The 22,282-nt window shown below is 41.5% G+C and overlaps 1 protein-coding gene across 8 annotated transcripts in view; it reads left to right on the top strand.

Moving 5' to 3' along the window:
* The window catches only part of LOC119962989 (Krueppel-like factor 3), a 98,631-nt gene that overhangs the window by 67,308 nt on the left and 9,041 nt on the right, over positions 1-22,282 (top strand). For all 8 annotated transcript variants that reach the window (XM_038791421.1, XM_038791417.1, XM_038791419.1 and 5 more), the window contains 3 exons: positions 4,033-4,465; positions 5,536-5,619; positions 5,837-5,978. In XM_038791421.1, coding sequence (XP_038647349.1) covers positions 4,033-4,465; positions 5,536-5,619; positions 5,837-5,978 — 659 coding nt within the window. The remainder of the gene's footprint in view (positions 1-4,032; positions 4,466-5,535; positions 5,620-5,836; positions 5,979-22,282) is intronic.

The following is a 22,282-nucleotide window of genomic DNA, read 5'->3' as shown; positions in this document are numbered from 1 at the left end:
ACAAAGCTCAACATGACCATTCTGCACAGACGAGACTGCTGTTACCTTTTTGAACAAAGGACTGCATGATGCATTAAATTGTGGAGGCAGGGGGATAACATTCGCATCACTTCGGTACCTCTTAATGAGCAGGAAGAATTTGGATATTGGTTAATTGGTACAGCTTTGCCCATTGAATTAAGATTTGCAGAAAGAGATTTGTTTATAGTGTTGATCATTGAACGTTCCACTGTTCGTGTAGATATTACATTCTTTAGCAATGTATGCTGAATAAAAAACGCAATTGTCGTAATTGTGAATGGGGGGCTGTGTAATCTTCAAATGATTCTGTATATTTTAGATAGGAACGAACAGGGTGGGGAACAGAACATCAATTTTACCAAATAAAAATATAATGAGCAACTCCTGCTAGCATCTCTTCTATCCCTTACTTGCTTCTTTCACCAAAAAAACATAAATATTTGGCATTATTCTTATATGATCTATCAATATCCTTACAAAAAGAAGAGAAGTTAGGTGATAATGTTTGATGCAGTATCCTGGCTAATGCTTTCATCTTTGACACCTTAAAGTGTCACATGTTTTGAGGTTAAAAAGTAGTGTAAATGTCTCCCTTTCTGCTGTCCTTGCTGCAATTAACTAAATTCATAAGAACGTTCTAAAGACAGGCCGTAGTGATGATATTGAGGATTTATACTCCCTAAGAAATTGAGACAGAACACAGCTCTGTGTTTCCCTACAATGTTGTGCCTGAGCTCAGTAATGCTCTACATGCACACAATGGTTTTATCAGTCAAATAACCATCTGCCCAGACAATCCTAAAAGAGTTAATATATGTCAACAGGAGGAAGATGTAAAACAGATTAAAATATTGAATTGGCAGCCGCACTAATTAATGCTGACATATCTGACAAATGATCTGATTGGGAATCTAGTCACATATAACTTGGAGCCACACTTGGATTCTTGGAACTCCTCTGGGATGGGAAAGAAGGAAAGAAAGACTAGCTTTTCTGTATCGCCTTTCATTATTCTGTGGTGTGCCAAAACATTTCACAGTCAATGAAGTACTTTCCTGAAGTTGCAATGTAGAAAACAAGTAAACATATAAAGTACCTGTGGAAACAAGAACCTCTTCTTGTGATCTGGAGGCTGGGTGTATATTAAGAAAGAGTTAATACCTGTTTATTTTTTTTCTGTCCCACTCCTACCTATTCACAAAAAATCCATGTTTGTCATCAGTTCTGTGTCAAACCATATTCAGTCATTGACTTTCTCAGTCTCTTCACATCTATTAATTGCAGCAGACATTCCAAAAAGCAAATGAGCCAATAAACCTGGCAATCCTGCCAATCAGAATTTTAGCATAACAACGTTCGGTTCCTAAAGGAACAATGTCTCAATTACTGAGAAGAGATGACAATTGGCAGTCATGTCACTTTCAACCCAATGGTCATAAATATCACCAACCCGTGACATTGTTGTGATGCAATAACACATTTCCGTGTCAGTTATGCCGTCACATTATAATGTCTAATAAATCTAAAAATAAAAACTGGAAAAGCTGGAAATACTCAGCAGGTCTGGCAGTATCTATAAAGACAGAAACCGGGTTAGGGTCAGGTCGGTGACCTTTCTCCAAAGCTAAAATAGTTTGAAATGTGATAGGTTTGAAGCTAGTATAGAGTCAGGTAGAGGGAATGGCCGAACAAAAGGGAAAGCCTGTGTTGGGTGGGGGGCAGGTGAGATTAAATAACAAAAAGAGACAATGGTGTGAGGTAAAAGGGGGAGTAATGGAACAAGTAAAGAAACAAAACAGATTGGACAAGAAGAATGGTAAATGGCAACAGTTAAATCATTACCAGCTCCTTCTGCCTGAAAAAGTGGGAGTCATGATTTTGATTTGAAATTGTTAAACTGATGTTGAGTTTGGAATAAAAAGACAAGATGCTGTTTCTCGAGTTTCCATTGAACTTCATTGAAACAGTGTGGAAGACCAAGGACTTAAAACAAGACATATCACACACTTCACATGAAGACAGCTCCTCTTCGAAGAAAGGCCAAACTCTTCCACAGCATTTAATTGTGTCAATTGCATCATTCTAATAGCTGTTAATTTGTTAACGTTTTAATTGTCTTTTATTCCATTTTTAAACATTTAATTAATGAAGGGGTGCTTTAGATATTCAGTTGCTAAAAGTGCTAAACCACTATGCCACGCACTCCCTAGATCTGGTGAAGTTCTGTTTTAGTCACATTGCACCTGTTTCCTATTGGGTTTTGTGTAGCACTTCTAATTTCACACATCTATGATTACCCTAAATGTTGTTTTAGCTTCCAACTTGAATCCAGTACATATCCTCCAACCCTAAGAATTCCTGTAATTCCTCTCCATATAATGAGGACAGTGTGAAGTTGGATAATAGTACAATTCGAGGAAACAAATTTGAAAGACCACCATTCATATCACAATTAGCAGCAAGCATCAATATCGTTTCATATTTTCATGCCCTCAGCTACTCATGAGTGTTTTCTTTTACCTCAAGAAACCTTGGTTTAAATTATAAGAATCTGATTTAACCTTTGCATACCTGTAATAAAATCTCAAAAATATGTTACCTTTTTTTAAACCTGATGCTGCCAATTAGGAAATGTTTATATATATATATTTTTTTCCTCATACACGATGGTGGAGAATTCCTGCTCCTCTGAGCTTCGGGTGGTCTATTCTAGCCCTGATTCTCTTCTCTGCTGGGTTGGTCTGGCAGGAGACACACAGTCACTTTCTGCTCGAGCTGTTGGAGTTAAAATTGCAGATGGGTCCAGATTATATCATCCAAGGCCCAAAATGCTATTGACAGATGTCCTTTTTAGAAAATATTTTTTTTTTCAAGCTAGATTTTCATTATAACAAAAACAACCACATTACAACAAATCCCCCCTCGGCTTTATACCAGAATTGCCCCTGCTGAGGCTCAAAGGACCCCTGAGTCTGACCGTGATCCCTTGCTCAACGTCTGCCTTGTGTAATATTTACCGGGCATTACTCGTATGAGGGATCCTACTCCATCAAACTACACTCATTTCCTCCAAAACGATCAGTCAGAAATCAGGCAAAAGGGCCAAAGACCGAAGTACCTTGGCAGGAGCCACCGCGTGTGCAACTGCCCACCACATAGCAGCCACGGGAAGTTCTATTGACAGATGTCCTGCTGGCTTCTCAGGAAAGCAGAGTGAGTAAATGAAAATCAGCATCTGTCAGTTTTGTGGCTCTGGGATTGGTAAGTAATGGCCAGTTTTGAATGACCCGCCCATCAGCTTTCCACCAGATCGATAGGATTCAAATACTGCCCATTGTCCTTGAAATTATGCCAAAGTTCCAGGTCAAAGTTCAAATATGAGAAACTTCATGCCCTGTGGATGATTGATATCTACCGGTGAATGTTTAATATCTTCATCTGGAATCCCTCTCTCCCCAACTTTATTGGAGATATTAATATGTTTAAAATAAATAGATAATGTCTCCATCAATGTGGAGAGAGGTTTAGGATGAACACTTTTAACGCATTCCTAATTTTAGACCCCCAACAGTGTAATTTCAGGGTCGACGCTTGACTTGATGTGCACAGCAAGAAGTGGAAATTATTTCAGTTCTTAAATGCTTAAAGAAAAAATAACTATAAAGCTTTTGATATTATTTACTGTTTGGAGAGGTGCTGAGGTCCATTTTAGTGAGACTATTCATCGTTGCCAAAGTTGAGATCAGCTAATTCATGCAGACTGAGAAATGAATATATATGGTTCAGCTACATAGTACCATTAATAGTCAGGCTACTAAAGGAATTAAAGGAAAAATGAAACCTTGAATATATTCCATGATCACAAATACCCGTAACTAAGCATAGTGTAATGTAAACGTATCGCTACTTTACTTCACAAATTATCAAAGAGCTAAAAACTGGAGTGATCCAACTGAGTGATTCCAGAGTTATAAAGTTCTTTCTAATATTTCTTTATCCTTTTTCTTACAGCCATTCCAACATGGGTATAGGGTCCGAATAAAGAACGATATTAAACCTGAGAATAAGCACAGCATAATTTACTCCCATGACTGCCACAGAGGACTCTTTCAATCGCTTGAGGCTAATGGAAGCCAACTTGAACCAGTCGATCTTTCACTGAACAAAAGGCACTCTCCGCATATGTCAAGCTCCCCCTCTTCCCCCTATTCAATGGCAATGCTACCGTCTGCATCTCCTATAATGAACATATCTCGATCCAGTTCACCTCATAAGAGGTCACCTCAGCCTCCTATCAGCATGCCGCTGACCATCCCCACAGTGCTTACAACACCACTGTTATCCCGCCCAGGCTTGTACTCAGTTATTCACCCAGTGGTGGTACAGCCTGTCGTCTACACGCAACCTATAATGATAAAGGAGGAGATGAGAAATAATCAACAAGGTGAGTGCACTTACTGAGGACTGCATTGTATTATCTGAGCAGGTCATGGATATCTACAGTATGAGCAAACTCTGCCCTTTTTTAATGTTGGTGTATGAACTAATGATTTCATTGCAGCTTGTATGAGACTATTGACAATTTGGACTCTTCTCAATATTGCAATGAAGAGTTGGACTATATTTTTAAAGCCCGAGGCAACAAAGCCATAACCTTCTGGCTCAGACTTGAAAGTGATGCCACTGAGTCCTGTTGGCAATTAAAGAGAGAATTTATTTCAAATTTATTTGATATTATTTAATTTCCCTAAAGTATCAAAAACTTAGTTAAGTATATTAGCATTATGGGTTGGATTTTCCTTCCAGTGGTAGGGTGGCAGTAGGGCAGACCTTCCACACGCTTCCAGTTCCCCCCCGTTACCCTGACCTGTTTTTCTGGGCCTTGCTATCGACCAGTATCCCCAGGAAGTCTCCCAGTGAGTTTTCCAACACCATTAGCGAGCGTGGCATGGTTAAAGAGGCAATTAAAGCAGTGCTGCGATTGATAGATTGTGACAGCACCAGTGATGGACCTATGGTGGAAAGAAAGCCTCAGGAGAAGGTAGAAACTACACATTTTGTAAGTCCTACAGAGACGGAGAGACCAAGGCCAACAGAGAAACCTGGATCAGGTCACAATTGGAAGAGAGAGGCCTCAAAAGTGCCTTTGCCCACAATGCCTTACATGTCAGGGCCATGACTACCCACACCTCATGTCTGCCAGCACCTTCCATGAGATGTCCTGAGGATAGAAATGGATGGGAGAGAAATTGAATGGAAGAACCTATTCTTAATTCCCCCAACGCCCAGCCTTAATTGACATATAATGGTAAACAAAGGAGTGGCAGTCATGGTGGGGGAGGGGGGGAGGGAGGGGGGGGGGGGGGAATAGAGAATAAGGCTGAGAGGTGGTTATAGACCTGCCACTGAAAATAGCTGAAATTTTCATATAAAGTATTTAACATTGAAATTGAAATGTGATGCACCATTTACTTTCTTGAGTACTTCACCTTTTTCTTTTGTTTCCTTTCTCAGGGCCTCTTCTGCAATGTGCAATCCCTGGTACACGACATCTTTCTAGGCAACAGCACGTGCAACTTTGCAACCATCCACGAGGAGGTGAGTAAGAATGACACACTCCTGACTTGGAAATATTTTGACATTTGTACACTGTCACTGAATTCCAGTAACTAATGGAAAAGTAACATGAGATTGGATGTAAAGCTGCTTGCCGCTGAATATGAAGAGCCTGCTCTTCATGTGTAATATGTTGCCATGCTCCTTAAAAAAAAAACTCAGCCTTTGATTAATAGCTCCTTTGTTTTCTGTTGAGCAGGTCAGCTATTTAATTCTGGTGAGCAAGATCCCATGATGATGAAAGCAATAAAATGCGAGCAAGAGTTCGATTTTTTAAGTAACTGCATCAATGAGGTGTCTCCTTCAGCCCACAGTCCAATGCAGTCAGTTACACCGCATGAGTAAGTAGTTTGTACATCTTGTCTAGACCTTTTTTATTTCAGGCATTAATATGGAGGTACAGGGCAGCACAGTGGTCAGCGCCGAGCTCACGGCGCCGAGGTCCCAGGTACAATCCCGGCTCTGGGTCACTGTCTGTGTAGAGTTTGCACATTCTCCCCGTGTCTGCGTGAGTTTCGCCCCCACAACCCAAAAATGTGCAGGGTAGGTGGATTGGCCACGCTAAATTGCCCCTTATTTGGAAAACATAATTGGGTAATCTAAATTTATTTTAAAAATTAATTTAAAAATGAAAAAAAAATGGAGGTACAAGACATGAACACAAATGATGTGTGTGTGGATAATCTTGTGAAGGGAAAGGAGGGAAAAGATTGAGGGATGCGTCCATTCAAATTCTATCGTCTTTGTTGCACCATGTTTCCGCTGTGAAATACTGCTGAAGTGAGCCACCCAACCTGTCTTTCATTGCATCTATACCTGTGATCATGTGCGCCCTTAAGGAATGTAAGCCTGCAGGTTGTAGGAAGGTTTCTGTTCCTGGGGATCGGCAGTGAAACTTCACCATCAGTCGAAGCTAGGAGAGTTGTCCCAAGTCTTTTGTGTAAGTATATAGGTGGCTGTGGTATGTTAGATCAGGGATTGCTATGAAAATGATCCCGGGATTTTGATTTATTGCGCTTTTATTTGCTGTGCCAGAACATCATAACGAATGTCAGGTTAACAGGTGGAATTATCAGTTGTTCATTACCAAGCCATGCACAGCTCTTCAGCTGTGCAAAAGATTCGAGAAACAATTCAAAATACTTAAAAACTCAAATTATTTTATCAGTGCCTTAAATGTTTGCAATTCCTTCACTGAAGCCCTATCTTTAAGACACTACTTCAAACATACCTCTTTGGCCATGCTTCTGGTCATCTGATCTATTATCTCCTTACATGACTCGGTGTCAATTTTTGCTGTATGACCCTCTTGTGAAGCGCCTTGGGATGTTTTATTGTATTAAAAACACCACGCAAATACAACTTGTTGTGTACAGTGCCTTTCGCAATCTTAGAATCTCCCAAACTGCTTGAAAACCAATAGACTTTTGAAATTAGGTCATTGTAATGTGAGAAACAAGAGGGCGATCCCATAAGCAGCAAGGAACTCGAGAGGTGTTAACGGTTTCTGAGCAAGTACTGTTATTGCCACAGCATAGTACTGTAAAATGACCATTACTACATCATAGAATGCTTTAGTGATGTTTCACATCCCCAGTTAAACATTGATGAGGCAGTCAATGGCTGCCAAGCGTAGTCAGTACAAGGTTGCATTGGACTCTTGCTGTACTAAGTGTTTGGATTGTCTGGCGGGCATCACCACAGGCAGAATGGGAAAATTTGGAGAGTTGTTGACTTTTAACAGCTCTCCAACTTTTAGGGTCCTGCCAACACCAATGTCCACCAGTGCTTGGACCAGAAGATCCCACCCTTAATCTGAGATATACTTTAAAATTCATGCCTTTCAGTACAGAGATCTGTGTGTTTGGAGTAATGTCAGAACTTCAGTTGTAAAGTTCATTGGGTTCTGTAAGATTTTCTACAGCTGAATGTGCACCTAATGCTTGAATCTCCATGGCATAAATTTGTATAATGTACTCTAATATTTCCAATTCCACAATCAGAATGTAGTGACACTGTGAAGGCACATAGAGTTTGATACATTGCTGGATGGATACTGTCATGGACAGAATTTATTTGCTCTCTTCCTGCCAGTAATCAGTGTGTTTTGTATGGAAAATGGTGTGTCTTTTTTAGCCTTGAGTATGTATTCCTATTAAATAATTCAACTGCAAACTTTTGGGAGTTTCAAAATAAAGAACGTTATTTATTCGCGCACACTGACCACAAACTAATGCAATGTCACACAATCAGTCTTCGATGCACAGACACATACTCACAAACGCACACGTGCATGGCACACTCAAGAAGAATGGAGACAGATGAAGATAGTGCATTTTTACAAATTCTAGTTAATTCAGCCTATGATTTCTAGCCTCCCATATGGTAGATCTCTGCTTTCTTGAATGGATTTTGTAGAATCCTTACAGTGCAGAAGGAGGTCATTCGGCCCATCGAGTCTGCACCGACTTGGCGAAAGACCACCCTACCAAGGCCCACTCCTGCACCCTATTCCAGTAACCCCACCCAACCTTTTGGACACCAAGGGGCAAATTTAGTATGGCCAAACCACCTAACCTGCACATCTTTGGACTGTACATCTGTGACCTGCTCATTACTGCCGTTTATGGTCAGAAGACTGCACACAGCCTCATTTTGTTCTCATTTAAAAGCCGGAAGATGTAGCCATTCTCAATTTAAATGCCGGGTAGTGGCCATTGGATACTTCTCCCGCGACCGGTATCACCGCGGGAACTCCGTGACTGGTCACTTCACGACCCTCCCGCAACCCACCCACGAACCGCCCATAGGTCATGACGGGCACTTTGAAAAACCATGCTCTAAACTGTATCTCGGCTTAAAATAATTCATCACACGGGCAGCACAGTGGCCTAGTGGTTAGCACAACCGCCTCACGGAACTGAGGTCCCAGGTTCGATCCCGGCTCTGGGTCACTGTCCGCGTGGAGTTTGCACATTCTCCCCGTGTCTGCGTGGGTTTCGCCCCCACAACCCAAAAAATGTGCAGAGTAAGTGGATTGGCCACGCTAAATTGCCCCTTAATTGAAAAAAATAATTGGGTAATCTAAATTTAAAAAAAAAAAAACAAATAATTCATCACTATGTTACTATGTTTAGGGCAGCACAGTAGCATAGTGGTTAGCATAATTGTTTCACAGCTCCAGGGTCCCAAGTTCGATTCCCGGCTTGGGTCACTGTCTGTGTGGAGTTTGAACGTTCTCCCAGTGTGTGCGTGGGTTTCCTCCGGGTGCTCCGGTTTCCTCCCACAGTCCAAAGATGTGCAGTTTAGGTGGATTGGCCATGGTAAATTGCCCTTTGTGTCCAAAATTGCCCTTAGTTTTGGGTGGGGTTACTGGGTTATGGGGGTAGGGTGTGGGTTTGGGTAGGGTGCTCTTTCCGAGAGCTGGTGCAGACTTGATGGGCCGAATGGCCTCCTTCTGCACTGTAAATTCTATGTTACCTTATGTTATGTCAATTACATTGCATATTCTCTATATGTGAGATAATGAATGTTTACTCCCAAGAGTTTACTGGAAATAAATGTTGAGCAACTTCAGATAATGACATTGTGCAGGTAATTCCAGATTAACAAATGGTGACATTCCTGTCAGATTCTGAGAGTTATAACAACCGGTTAGAGGACTAATTATGATATCATTATTTAATGCATTGTCATGTTTCAAGCTATAATGGCAAGAAATCACGGAACATGTAAATACTATATTTATCTTAGCCAATTACTTTCCACAGTGAAAAATATTTTGACATCAAGCTCACATTCTCAATGCTGCACTGCGATTGAGTCATCATTACTTGGTGCAGTATCATTTTAATTGGTGCATAGTGGACATAGTGACTACATAAGTTGCTAATCACTATCTTAATTTTTGCGCAAACATATGTTAGATCACTCACATGTGGCTCATCTGAGTTCTGAGTGCTGCCTCCGAGACAGTTTGTTGACCATTGCCCACGCGCAGGTTTCCCTCGATTTTCCAAACCCAATGACTGAAGTGATATGCATATAAAGCAAGGCCAAGTACAGGAAGGTGCATGCTCATTGCACACAATGGACGGGATTCTCCGCCCTCCCAGCCACATGTTTTCTCAAAGCGGGATTCTCTGTTCCTGCTGTTGTCTATGGAAATTCCCATGGAAACCATTCCACGCTGCCAGAAACTTACGGGTGGGGTTGTGCTGTCAGTTGGACCAGAGAGTCTCAACGTCAGCAAAGGGCCGGAAGATTCCGGGCAACATTTACTATAAGAGTAGTGCACTCCCTCTGTGTCCAAAGCGTAAATATTTATTTTGTGTAAACTTACCATTGAGGTTGATAGTTCTATTAATTTATAAATTAATTAGCATTTTCTATAACTCATTATGAATTATTTGGCGTGTATTAAATGTATTTAATCTTATTTATGATGTCATGGTTAGTGAACAACCCTGATTTCAATCTTGCGGCCTACTAAGATGAAGGAGGGGCAATCATGTGGCCCACGCACTAGCCTAGTGTGTCCATCATTGTGTCAGATGTTCTAAATATTGATACTTTTACCAATGTAAGGTGTGTACTATATTCGGTACAACATTGCAGCTGTAGAACGCACCCACCAAATTATTAGGAATTATGTAGTTATTGAAGTATGTTTTTCTTCCCTTTGTAGACATTTTCTCTAATCCTTGCCCCAAAATATTATTACCCTGCTGGGTGACATTGCAGTTCCCATTCTTCACCTAGTGACCATTTTTCATTAATTAATGTAGACAATGGGTTTGAATTATTTAATTAGTAGTATGTGGGCAGCACGGTGGCACAGTGGCTAGCACTGTTGCCTCGCATCACTGAGGACCTGGGTTCAATCCCGGCCCTGGGTCACTGACTGTGTAGAGTTTCCACATTCTCCCTGTGGCTGCGTGGGTCTCGCCCCCACAAATAAATGTGTAGGGTAGGGGTTAGGTAGATTGGACATGGTAAATTGTCCCTTAATTGGAAAAAAAAATTGGGTACTCTAAATTTGAAAAATTTTTTTTAATTTAGTATGTGATGGTTTGGGGAGGGGTGTTGGCATTGCAATTGAGTCTGATCCTATCATTATTTTCTCTACACACCTCTCCCTCAGATTCATTAGGCAATGATCACAGGGCCACTAACGTACAGTACCCCCGAACACGATGCTGAGGTAAATTGTAGTCCCCAACTGTTACCTTAGGTCAGAAAATTCTGCAGAGAGCAAGGATCCATCCTGTGACCCTCATGGTCTTTGTTATGCAGCTATTCATCAGTAAAATCTCAAGAGAGCTAACAAAATAGGTGGACATTAATTTTGTTGATGCTATATTCACATAGGTTTCTCATTGGTGCTGCTACAATTTAACATTAGCTGTTTTGTGATTTGAGGAAAGTTTTGTCTTTACTAACACTGCCACATTTTACACTTTGCTCTTATGATGTACACGATTAGATAACATGGCAGATTTCTTTCAGTAATACTTGTTTTATGGCAGCAGGTTGTTTTTTAACAAAGTAATTAAAGGTAGTACAATAACTAATGGGTTTGACACTGGACTGACCACACAGAGGCCATTAGTTCAAATCACACCACAGCAAGTTATTATGTTGCATTGAAGAACCTGGTAAAAAATGGGCTAGAATGAAATCTGCTAGATTGTTGCTAAAGCCCAGGTTCGGGAATGTCGTGAAGGCAAGAGAAATTGCCATCCCCTACCTGATCCAGTCTGAATTCGACTCCAGCCACATGCAATGCAGTTGGCTCTTAAATGCTATCAGATAAATCACAGAAGGATCATAAGTACTGCTGTGCCATTATTGCCCACATCTCTGGAATTTATTTCTAATTATCATGAATTAGAATATTTCTGGAGTTTGCACTTTCTTCCTGTGTCTACGTGGATCTCATCTCCACAACCCAAAGATATGCAGGGTAGAGGGATTGGCCGCGCGCTAAAGTGCCTTTTAATTGATAACAGTTTTAAAAATGAATTAGAATATTATATACAGTCACCCAGCTGCAAGTATATGGTCCGTTTAACACATTCCAGCTTCCACCTGAAAAGGCTACACTGGCGGGATCAAGACCTTGCACTAGAGAGCATTAGGTCAGAGAATCTGTACATCTTTGAAAGGTGCTTTTATTTTCTATCTACCCTTACAAGACAGGTATCAAAGGATGTGGCACTGCCAACCTCAGGAGTTCATTTGTCCCTCGTTCTGCAGAAGGATAGAAGTAATCATACCTGGGATTCCAGGTTGGGTTTATGGTTTAACATTGAAATGTTTAGGTTGAAAATTCTTAGAGAAATGGGGCAAATTTATCTTTTTCAACAACAACAATAATAATAGGAAGGATTCTCCGCCATCCACTGCCGGTAGCCAAATTCCCGATGGGGCGGAGAATCAAGTGTCTGTGCCGATCCTGTTCCGATTCTCTGGCCCCCCCCCCCCCCCCCCCCGCCGGTGGCAGCAGTGAGCTACAAGTCCTGTGTCGGCAAGAGGATGAAAATGGGTCATTTGAACCTGCTTGCATCGATTAACAGGCAGGAAGCCCAAGCCTCCATGCCCCTATGATGCTCCAGGCCACTGGGCTGGAATTTACATAAGCATAGATTGGTGCAATTGTTTTCAAGTGTGGTCCTAACATGCTGGGTCGAGGGGGTAAGTATTTAACGTTGGTGCCCCCAAAGTCAATCAGAGGGCTACCTCCCCGCCCCCCCCCCCCCCCCCCTCCCGCCCCCCAAAAAAACACAAATTCTGCCCAGACTCCCAAAAGGGACTCCATATCAGAGACCGTCCCCCCCATCAGAGATCCATAGACCTGAGGGGATTTAAAATCTTGTGATGTGGTTGTGGCTTTCTCTGAAGTAACAGATGCTGCTTTCAACACTTCTGTCCGAGGCAGCAGGTGTAAGGGGATGGCAAGTTTAAAAAAAACAGTGACTTTTCACTGTTTCTGCCTGGTCTGCTTGTTAGCTTAAGGGCAGGGGTGACAGCTGGGAGATAATTGATGGGGTTGTCTATGATATGGGGGGGGGGGGGTCTCTGAAATGGGGCCTCTGAGATGGGAGTCTGATGGAGGGTCGTGGGGGGGCCGGGTCACCCTTGTGCATGGGATGGGTGACCGTAATTCCCATGTTGGTGGTGGTGGGGGGGGGGCCGAGAATCCTGCTGACATATTTATGGAGGGTCTTTAACATCATAAAACAGCCCAAGGCTCTTCTCAGGACCATTATCAAACAGGGTTTGACACCAAGTTACTTTAAAAAAAACTATAAATGACCAAAAACGTTGTCACTGAGAGAGGTTTTTAATAGTATCTTAAAGGAGGGGAAGGTTTCAGGAAATTCCAAAGCTTAGGACCTAGACAACAGAAGGTGTAGCTGCCAATAGCGGAGTAATTAAATTATAGGAATGAATATTGGAGGATGGCAGTTATCTCCGAGGGTTGTGTGATCTGGACGAGGTCCAGAGTGTGGGAGGGACAAAGCTTGAAGGAATTTGAAAAGGAGGATGAGAATTCTAAAATTGAGGAATTGCTGGATCGGAGCCAATATAGGTCATCAAGCACAAGGTTGATAGATGGATCGGGTTGGAATCTAAACCCACATTTTACCCTTGACCATGTCCTTACTCACACCAAGTCCTGTTCACCCACCATCCCTATGTTGTCGCCCCTACAATGCTCTGAGTTAAATTGTGGCACTCTTTCCTAATTTTCATTCTTGTTTTTAAATTCCCCCATGACCTTATCCTTCCCTATCTCTGTAAGCTTGACATGCACAATCCTCCAAAGTATCTGCGCTCCTCTAATTTTGGCCTCTGAGCACTCCTGAGTTAAATTGTTCCACCATTCGTGGCTGTGTCTTCAGCTGCCTGTACTATTAGCTCTGGAATTCCCTCCCCAAAGTTTTCTGTGTCTCCTGCCTATTTAAAGTTGTTCCTTAAAACTTCTTTGACCAAGCTTTTTGGCCACCTGTCTGATACCTGCTTATGTGGCTAGATATCAAATGTTGTTTTATCATGTTCCTCTAAGCAGCTTGGGATATTTTATTATATTAAAGGTCCTTTATAAATACATGTTGTGTTTGGAGGAAAGAGTGAGGAAATGTAGTGACACTCGTGTAAACTGTCACATAGGGGCAGCACGGTAGCATAGTGGTTAGCATCAATGCTTCACAGCTCCAGGGTCCCAGGTTCGGTTCCCGGCTGGGTCACTGTCTGTGCGGAGTCTGCACGTCCTCCCCGTGTGTGCGTGGGTTTCCTCCGGGTGCTCCGGTTTCCTCCCACAGTCCAAAGATGTGCGGGTTAGGTGGATTGGCCATGCTAAATTGCCCGTAGTGTCCTAAAAAGTAAGGTTAAGGGGGAGTTGTTGGGTTACGGGTATAGGGTGGATACGTGAGTTTGAGTAGGGTGATCATTGCTCGGCACAACATCGAGGGCCGAAGGGCCTGTTCTGTGCTGTACTGTTCTAAAAAAAAAAAAAAAATTCCAGCCTCAAGGCTAAGAGTACATTGTGTCTCTGCCACTTTTGGCACTATTCCATTATGTTCAGGTTATGCAATTGCACTTTTATAATGCAGTAACTTGTTTCTATGGTAAATTATGCATTGCAGAGTGTACACAAACAACTGTTCAATAATTCCTCTGCTTAATTTCAAGAGGTAGAATGTGCTTTAAAATCCCCCACCCCCCAATATAGACACATGTTAGTGAAAACTTTCTTTATCAAAAAAAGCTTATCTAAAAGAACGATTATAGTGTGTTAACTGACAGCAAAGTACAGGCAATAAATTCTTTGGTCATCTGTATTTAAAGAGGTGAAGTTCCCGTCCAAGCTAATTTTAGTAAGGTCATTTCTGAGCATAAACCTCTTGCTTCCTGCTTAAAACCTCACCGCAACTTTTCAGCAGATACAGGAATGTCACCTTAATGTCTATTTAAATATCTTTATATATTAAATACTAAGCTAACAAAAGTGCCTTTTGGAAATCTGTTTGTGAGGTGGCGACTCTGTAGCAGACATCCTGTGGGTGGGACCCGCAGCTGAAACTACTTTTAGGTGTTGACATCAGTGTTAGAGAGCAGCCACACCCTACGGGCTGTATCAAAACAACAGGAAACAGTTAATAGCACATTGAAGGAGTGGCTCCACAGTAAAAATCCTGAGTTCTAAACTTTTGCAGTCAGACGAACTAATGGAGGAGAATTTAGATTCTAAAAAACAAATTGCAACAGCTTAAGCGCAATGGTGCACTCATCGAGGTAAAGGATGTCAGTGCTGAAGAATGCAACACTTGAAATTAGTCCCTTCATTATTAATGTTTTAAATCAGAAATATTTGAGACAATATTGTAATTTACAATTCCTGGGGATTATATTTTGTCACGAAGTAAAATACATGGAACTGCAGTATTATTTCATAAACATGAAAGCTGGTTTGCTTTGTAATTCATTGCGGTAGAATTATAATGGCATGAAATGGTTTGGATTCATAGAGACCTTCCATCGTGCCTCTACACTCAGGGTGAGGCACTGAACACAGTTTGAGCACTCCCTCATTTGTCTAATTGTGAATATAGGTTTTGCGGAACAGGGGACTGGGTGGTTTCATGTGTTGGAACTTTTCATTTTCCTGTCCAGGCGCACAGAGTGAATGCAGCCTTTCACTGACAGACTATTAGATGTTCTTTAATGAAATTAACTTGAGAAATTCAGAACATCCCAGTGTACAAGAAATCACAGAGCCATCCTCCAGTTTTATGCAAATAGTTGAGACTGCGACTGGCTAACAAAAAAATTGGGAATAAACCATATTCCCAATTGTGATGTCAAAAGATTCCAAAATTGGCATTTACATGTAATGAGATAAATCTAAAATATGGTGAAATGTCATTTACAGAAATTTTGCATTGAGTTTGAGTAATATATTCATCTCAACATACCTGCGTTTAATACATCAGTGAACAAAGGAAAAATCACTTATTCTATAAGATTTCTTGACATTTAAACATAAATGGCAGTGTCAAAAGGATAAGTTAGAAAAGATCTACTGGCAATATGTAACTGTGTTTTAAAATCTTTAAAGAACATCTGACGAACTGTGCAATAAATGTTATAATTGAACATAACTTTATTTACTAATTTACCATATCATCATCAAGATTGCTTTCAGCTTGTCTGCCAATAAATTTAACAGGACCTTATTCAAAGATTTTAAGAGCTTCTTCCCAGATTAATCTGCTCCCACTGGAGTTCAAAATCTGGCAGTGGAATGATCCATTGGCTGTCCATGAATACGCAAGGCTGCTCATCTTGGAATATAGAGGATTTATACTTGGTGAACTTTGCTTTCTTTGAAGCTTATTGACTAAAATCATTACATTGAGATAGAGGATCAGCCATGATCATATCGAATAATGGAGCAAGCTCAGGGGGCTGGATAGCCGACCCCTTTGCCTACTTTGTGTTTCTTTTGAGATGGGAAACCTTATAGTCCATGTTAGAAACAAATCTGAAGAAAGCCAAGGACATGTTCACATTATACAATTTTGCATTTCCTTGAAATCATACGAGTAGGTTATTACTCCTAGATACAGTGGGCAGCACGGTGGCACAGTGGGTTAGCCCTGCTGCCTCACCACCGAGGTCCCAGGTTCGATGCCGGCTCTGGGTCACTGTCCGTGTGGTGTTTGCACATTCTCCCTGTGTTTGCGTGGGTTTCGCCCCCACAACCCAAAGATGTGCAGGCTAGGTGGATTAGCCACGCTAAATTGCCCCTTAATTGGAAAAAATCAATTGGGTACTCTAAATTTTTAAAAAAAATACTCCTAGTTACAAACCTGGCTTTTTGCTTATGAATGAAATTTAATCATGATATTGATAATCTATGATAATCTATAGCTGTAATAATGCAATATTTCATAATGACAGTGTTTTTGCTTTTATATCATTTCAGATGTCCTTTGATCCATATTACACAAAATCATTATGAATAGCTCAGTTTAGATAATTACACGTAAGAATTCTAAATAAATAGTCCATTTCATGAAACCTTTTTGATGTTCTCATCAAATTCATATATTGCAAAATACTGCGGGTGCTGGCATCTGAAGCAAAAACATTAAATGCTAGGAAAAAATCGGGTCTGGCAGCATCTGTGGAGAGAGTCATATTGGGCAACCCTCACTTTCTATATGCATATAGTAACTGTGGTACTACTTATAAAATAGAAGTTGCCTTCAACCCCACCCTTCCCCTTAAAATTCTACCTTCAGAGGAGCAACTATTGAAAAATGAAGACTTATTTTGAAGTCCTTTCATGTGGATTTGAGAAATAAGTGTTTATATTGGTCAGAATGTGATCTTTTTGTCCAAAGTAGATTGCAGGCCTAAAGATGAGGAAGGCTATTTTTGAAAACTTGTGTCAAAATTTTAATTGCACTCGATTAGACAAAATCTCTTGATAAAACTTATCTTTCATTAATGTAGATGGGCAGTGCAGTGTTGATGTATAAACAATACGTTTATTACCCTTAAACCCAGATTGAGATTGCATTGGGTATTAATCATCTTAAATGCTTCAAATCACAAGCGGGCTAGAAAAAATCAGCTGCACACATAACCTGATTGCCAATTGAACACACACACCACAGCAAACAACAGTCCACAGTTCATTTCTTTAGGAAATAATTGTTTTATTACAATACAAATCATTATTTACTTCAAGCTTGCAATACCCTGCCACCCCCTCCAGTATTGAGTGGAATCGTTTTTGATTATATGAACAAATTTTTGTTCCAGATTCATTCAAATTATAGAGGAAAAGTTAGTAAATACACAAGGAAGTTTGCTAAAAGATGTCAAGATTTAAAATTGACTGTTACATACAAATACACACATCCAAATGGGCGGCACGGTGACGCAGGGGGGGTTAGCACTGCTGCCTCACGGCACTGAAGATCCGGATTCGATCCCAGTCCCTGGTCACTGTCCATGTGGAGTTTGCACGTTCTCCCCATGTCCGCTTGGGGTTCACCCCCACAAACCAAAATTATGCTCAGGGTAGGTGCATTGGCCACACTAAATTGCCCCATAATTGAAGAAAAATAATTGGGTACTCTAAATTTGAGGGGAGGAAAAAATAAAATTAAATACACACATCCACAGACACACAATTGCACACCGGCCATATATACACATCAATAATTGGAACTTCCCATTACTGCAATTTTCTAATAAAGAGAGTAGGAAGAGAGCCTCATCTGAAGAGTTAAATGGCTGTGTGAAGGGGAGAGAGTAAATATAAAGGTAGCTTCTGGGATGTGATGGTTTTAGACTTCCCACTTAGAATATAGATTACCTCCTCATTTATATCACTGCTACCCGTGGTACCTTACTGTATGCAATTTGACTAATGTGTTTCCCTACATTACACACTTTAAAAATATTAAATTGGTCGTGAAGCACCTTGAGAAAAGCCTCATAAATGCTCAGTTCTGAAAAAGCGTCATATTGGACTCGATGCTGACTATTTCTCTCTCCACAGGTGCTGCCAGACCTGAGTTTTCTCAGTGCATTCTGTTTTTATTTTAGATCTCCAGCATGTGCAATATTTTGCTGCTGTCTAATGGTTGTTCTTGTTATGATGGTAATGGTTTTCCCATTAGTATCAAGTTTCAGTACCACATATCATTCCTGTTCAAATTATATTCAAGCAAATTGGTTGAAATATACTTTTTTGCATTACATTACTACAATGTCAGATAGATTAACATCTATATTATTTATAATATATATTCTGGCCTTGGGACCAGATGTTCACTCCCGAGACAGGGCACAGAGAAAGGAGAATTCTCAGCTCTGCGAACCTGACCTTTAAAAATGGCAGCCCGCAGTTTGAATTTCTGTTGCAGGCTGGAGGGGGTCTGGGGGTTGGGGCTGGATTAGAATTTAGGCCCACTGCCCCCGGAACGAGTGCAGAGATTGTCGGGTGTGGAAGCGGGCTGGGTAGAAGGCCAGCCTCTGTGCTCCTGCACTCTGTTGAATTGAATTTAAAAATTAATAAATCAAAAATGACCCCCACCCCTCGCCCCTCAACCCCCTTTCTCTTCACCACACACACCTTATACCGCTTTATTTCCCCTACCCACTTCCTCCCATACCCTCATTCCAACTCACAGTCCTCAACCCACCCCCATGGCACCTCATACTCTCTATCCCAAAACATACCCCTCTATCCACCCCTGTGGCTCCTCATATCTGCCATGCCCTCCCACTCATCCCCAAACCCCTTTATAGCCCTTATGCCAAACATACTCCCTGCTCATCACCAAGGCCCAATATTATCTTTTTTTCCAACTGGGCACCAATGCACGTCCTCACCCAACAATCTTTGCCTTACCCCACCATGGACAAACCTCAGGAGCTATGCTGCCATAAATGTGTGTATTGATGATGTCACTATTTTAAATGAGAAAACACTCTAAAAGAAATTCAATACATGGAAATTCCTTTAACGAATCTGCTATGAAAACAAATGTTTACATTCTATGATCATTTGGTAGCTGTCACTCAAGATGTTCACTTAACAGACACCCCACTGTGATAATGTTAGTTTGTAAAATCAGTTATTGAAGCAAAAATCCAATAATGATAACCCTCAGACATATGTCAACAGAGTTATTGAAATATCAAGCACTTTAAAAAAAAAACGCTATACTTTAAATTGAAAGCCCAGCAGAGTGAAATCTTGTGACCGCTTTGACAGTTCCAATGAGTTTTGAAAATTGTTTGACAACTTTGACAGTTCTTTGACAGCTTTGACAGTTGCAATGGGTTTATCCACTTTTTAATGCACAATCCTTTTTTTTTTAATTTTAGAGTGCCCAATTAATTTTTTCCAATTAAGGGGCAATTTAGCGTGGCCAATCCACCTATCCTGCACATCTTTCGGTTGTGGGGGTGAAACCCACGCAAACACGGGGAGAATGTGCAAACTCCACACGGGGAATGACCCAGGGCCGGGATTCGAACCCGGGTCCTCAGCACCGTAGGCAGCAGTGCTAACCACTGTGCCACCGTGCTGCCATTTATGCACAATCCTGTTTACTTTTAACAATCCAAAAAGGTGCCTCACCTTTCCCAACGGTGTCCTGGGATCATATCTACGGTGTTCCCACCTCTGGCCTGCAAAAATCCAACATCAGTGGATGCATCTGATAATTTACATAGCTAGTTGTTTCCATTAAATACAAGTGCATGCACCAGCCAAAATCCAGTCCACCCCATGAAAAAGGGAACTTCTATTTCTGAGCTGGAGCGTAAGACTTTTGCCCACTTCCGCTGTTTTTGCCACGATGGTGAGGCTCTCTGTCATGTGAAAATCTGGGCCATGTTGTTTACTTATGGAATTCTCTCATATAAAGAATCCCTTTGATATATTTACTCTGCATCATGTTTCTAATGTTGATAAAGTAGTCTGTAAAAGAACTATCCTAACTATAAGTGAGAATAAGATGAGAGGTTAGCTGCTAGTGACAATATAATTTTTTTCTTTTTAGTATTATCAACCAAGAAAGTGTAAGTAAGAATGTTGCAACAATATAAACTTGCAGCAATATGGCCTAACATTTACAATAAGTTACTGAGGATGACCACTTTTTTTTAAAATTTAGAGTACTCAATTCATTTTTTCAATTAAGGGGCAATTTAGCATGGCCAATCCACCTACCCTGCACATCTTTGGGTTGTGGGGGCGAAACCCACGCAGTCACAGGGAGAATGTGCAAACTCCACACAGACAGTGACCCAGAGCCGGGATCGAACCTGGGACCTCGGCGCCGTGAGGCTGCAGGGCTAACCCACTGCGCCACCGTGCTGCCCTCTGAGGACGACCACTTAAGACGAACACTTAATAACCTAGTACCACCTAGAACATAAGAACTAGGAGCAGGAGTAGGCCATCTGGCCCCTCGAGCCTGCTCCGCCATTCAATGAGATCATGGCTGATCTTTTGTGGACTCAGCTCCACTTTCCAGCCCGAACACCATAACCTATAATCCCTTAATTCTTCAAAAAACTATCTTATCTTTACCTTAAAAACATGTAATGAAGGAGCCTCAACTGCTTCACTGGGCAAGGAATTCCATAGATTCACAACCCTTTGGGTGAAGAAGTTCCTCCTAAACTCAGTCCTAAATCTACTTCCCCTTATTTTGAGGCTATGTCCCCTAGTTCTGCTGTCACCCGCCAGTGGAAACAACCTGCCCGCATCTATCCTATCTATTCCCTTCATAATTTTAAATGTTTCTATAAGATCCCCCCTCATCCTTCTAAATTCCAACGGGTACAGTCCCAGTCTACTCAACCTCTCCTCATAATCCAACCCCTTCAGCTCTGGGATTAACCTAGTGAATCTCCTCTGCACACCCTCCAGTGCCAGTACGTCCTTTCTCAAGTAAGGAGACCAAAACTGAACACAATACTCCAGGTGTGGCCTCACTAACGCCTTATACAATTGCAACATAACCTCCCTAGTCTTAAACTCTATCCCTCTAGCAATGAAGGACAAAATTCCATTTGCCTTCTTAATCACCTGTTGCACCTGTAAACCAACTTTCTGTGACTTATGCACACCCAAGTCTCTCTGCACAGCGGCATGCTTTAATATTTTTTCGTTTAAATAATAATCCCGTTTCACATTGTCTGCTCCCTCTTTCAGCTTCTTGATTTTAGAGCCCACCAATTTGACACGTGGAAGAATATGATGAGCTTTTGTTCCATATTTTAAAATTGTAACACTAGTGGGGACACTAGTCTTTTTTATAATTCAAGATCTGTTTAGAAATTGCAACAAAGAGATGGTTACAGATTGAAGTACAGATAGCTATTTATCTTCATGTTGGTTTCAAGCTTTAGTCAGCTGTTTTAGTGTTAGTTGTGTATGATCCACAAAATTGTATTATCTTTGAACCTGGAATATTATGCCTGTTCTGGAGTGGGTGGCAGATGGGAAGGATGGCAATGTGCCCACTGCTTACCTGCCTCCACTTGGATTTTACCTTTGGAGAGGAAGACGTTGGATGACCAAGGTGCCTGAGGACCAATTACTCCTTTCAATTGCCAATTAATGGCCATTTAAATGACTCCGTCCCTACACTGCTGGGGTTTTGCACCAGCAGCAGGTGCCAGGGTTAAGTGCCCAGTTGTTGGTCTAGTGTGCTGGATGTCTCCTGTTCTCACGGAATGCGTCCAACAGAGCTACCATCCTCCACCGTCCCCCTCCTCCATTTTCCCACTTCCCTCACTGGGGCTTGCCAGCCTGGCCACATAAAATCCAAGGATTGCCTTAAGTCAGGGTCCAAGGTCTTTCTTCAAGGGCTATAGTCCCATTAGTGACTAGTGCTCCTGATATTGGAACAAAAGAGCTGCTGGCCATTTGATTGGCTGACACTTCTTAGAGGCAGGACTCACTAGCCGAAGTTCCCGGTGTGGCGAGAGATGGCGTCCCGACTTCCGAGGTACCCAAAATGATCCCTGGCCTCTTCCCCTCCACCCCCCACCCCCTTCAATCATGAACACACTATGGAATGTCCCCCGCAACTCCCCA

The sequence above is a fragment of the Scyliorhinus canicula genome, chromosome 3 (genome assembly GCF_902713615.1).
Source record: "Scyliorhinus canicula chromosome 3, sScyCan1.1, whole genome shotgun sequence".
In the NCBI taxonomy this organism is placed as follows: domain Eukaryota; kingdom Metazoa; phylum Chordata; class Chondrichthyes; order Carcharhiniformes; family Scyliorhinidae; genus Scyliorhinus; species Scyliorhinus canicula.
Note: the sequence above shows the minus strand (reverse complement) of the source record. Positions and strands in the feature narration are given on the sequence as shown.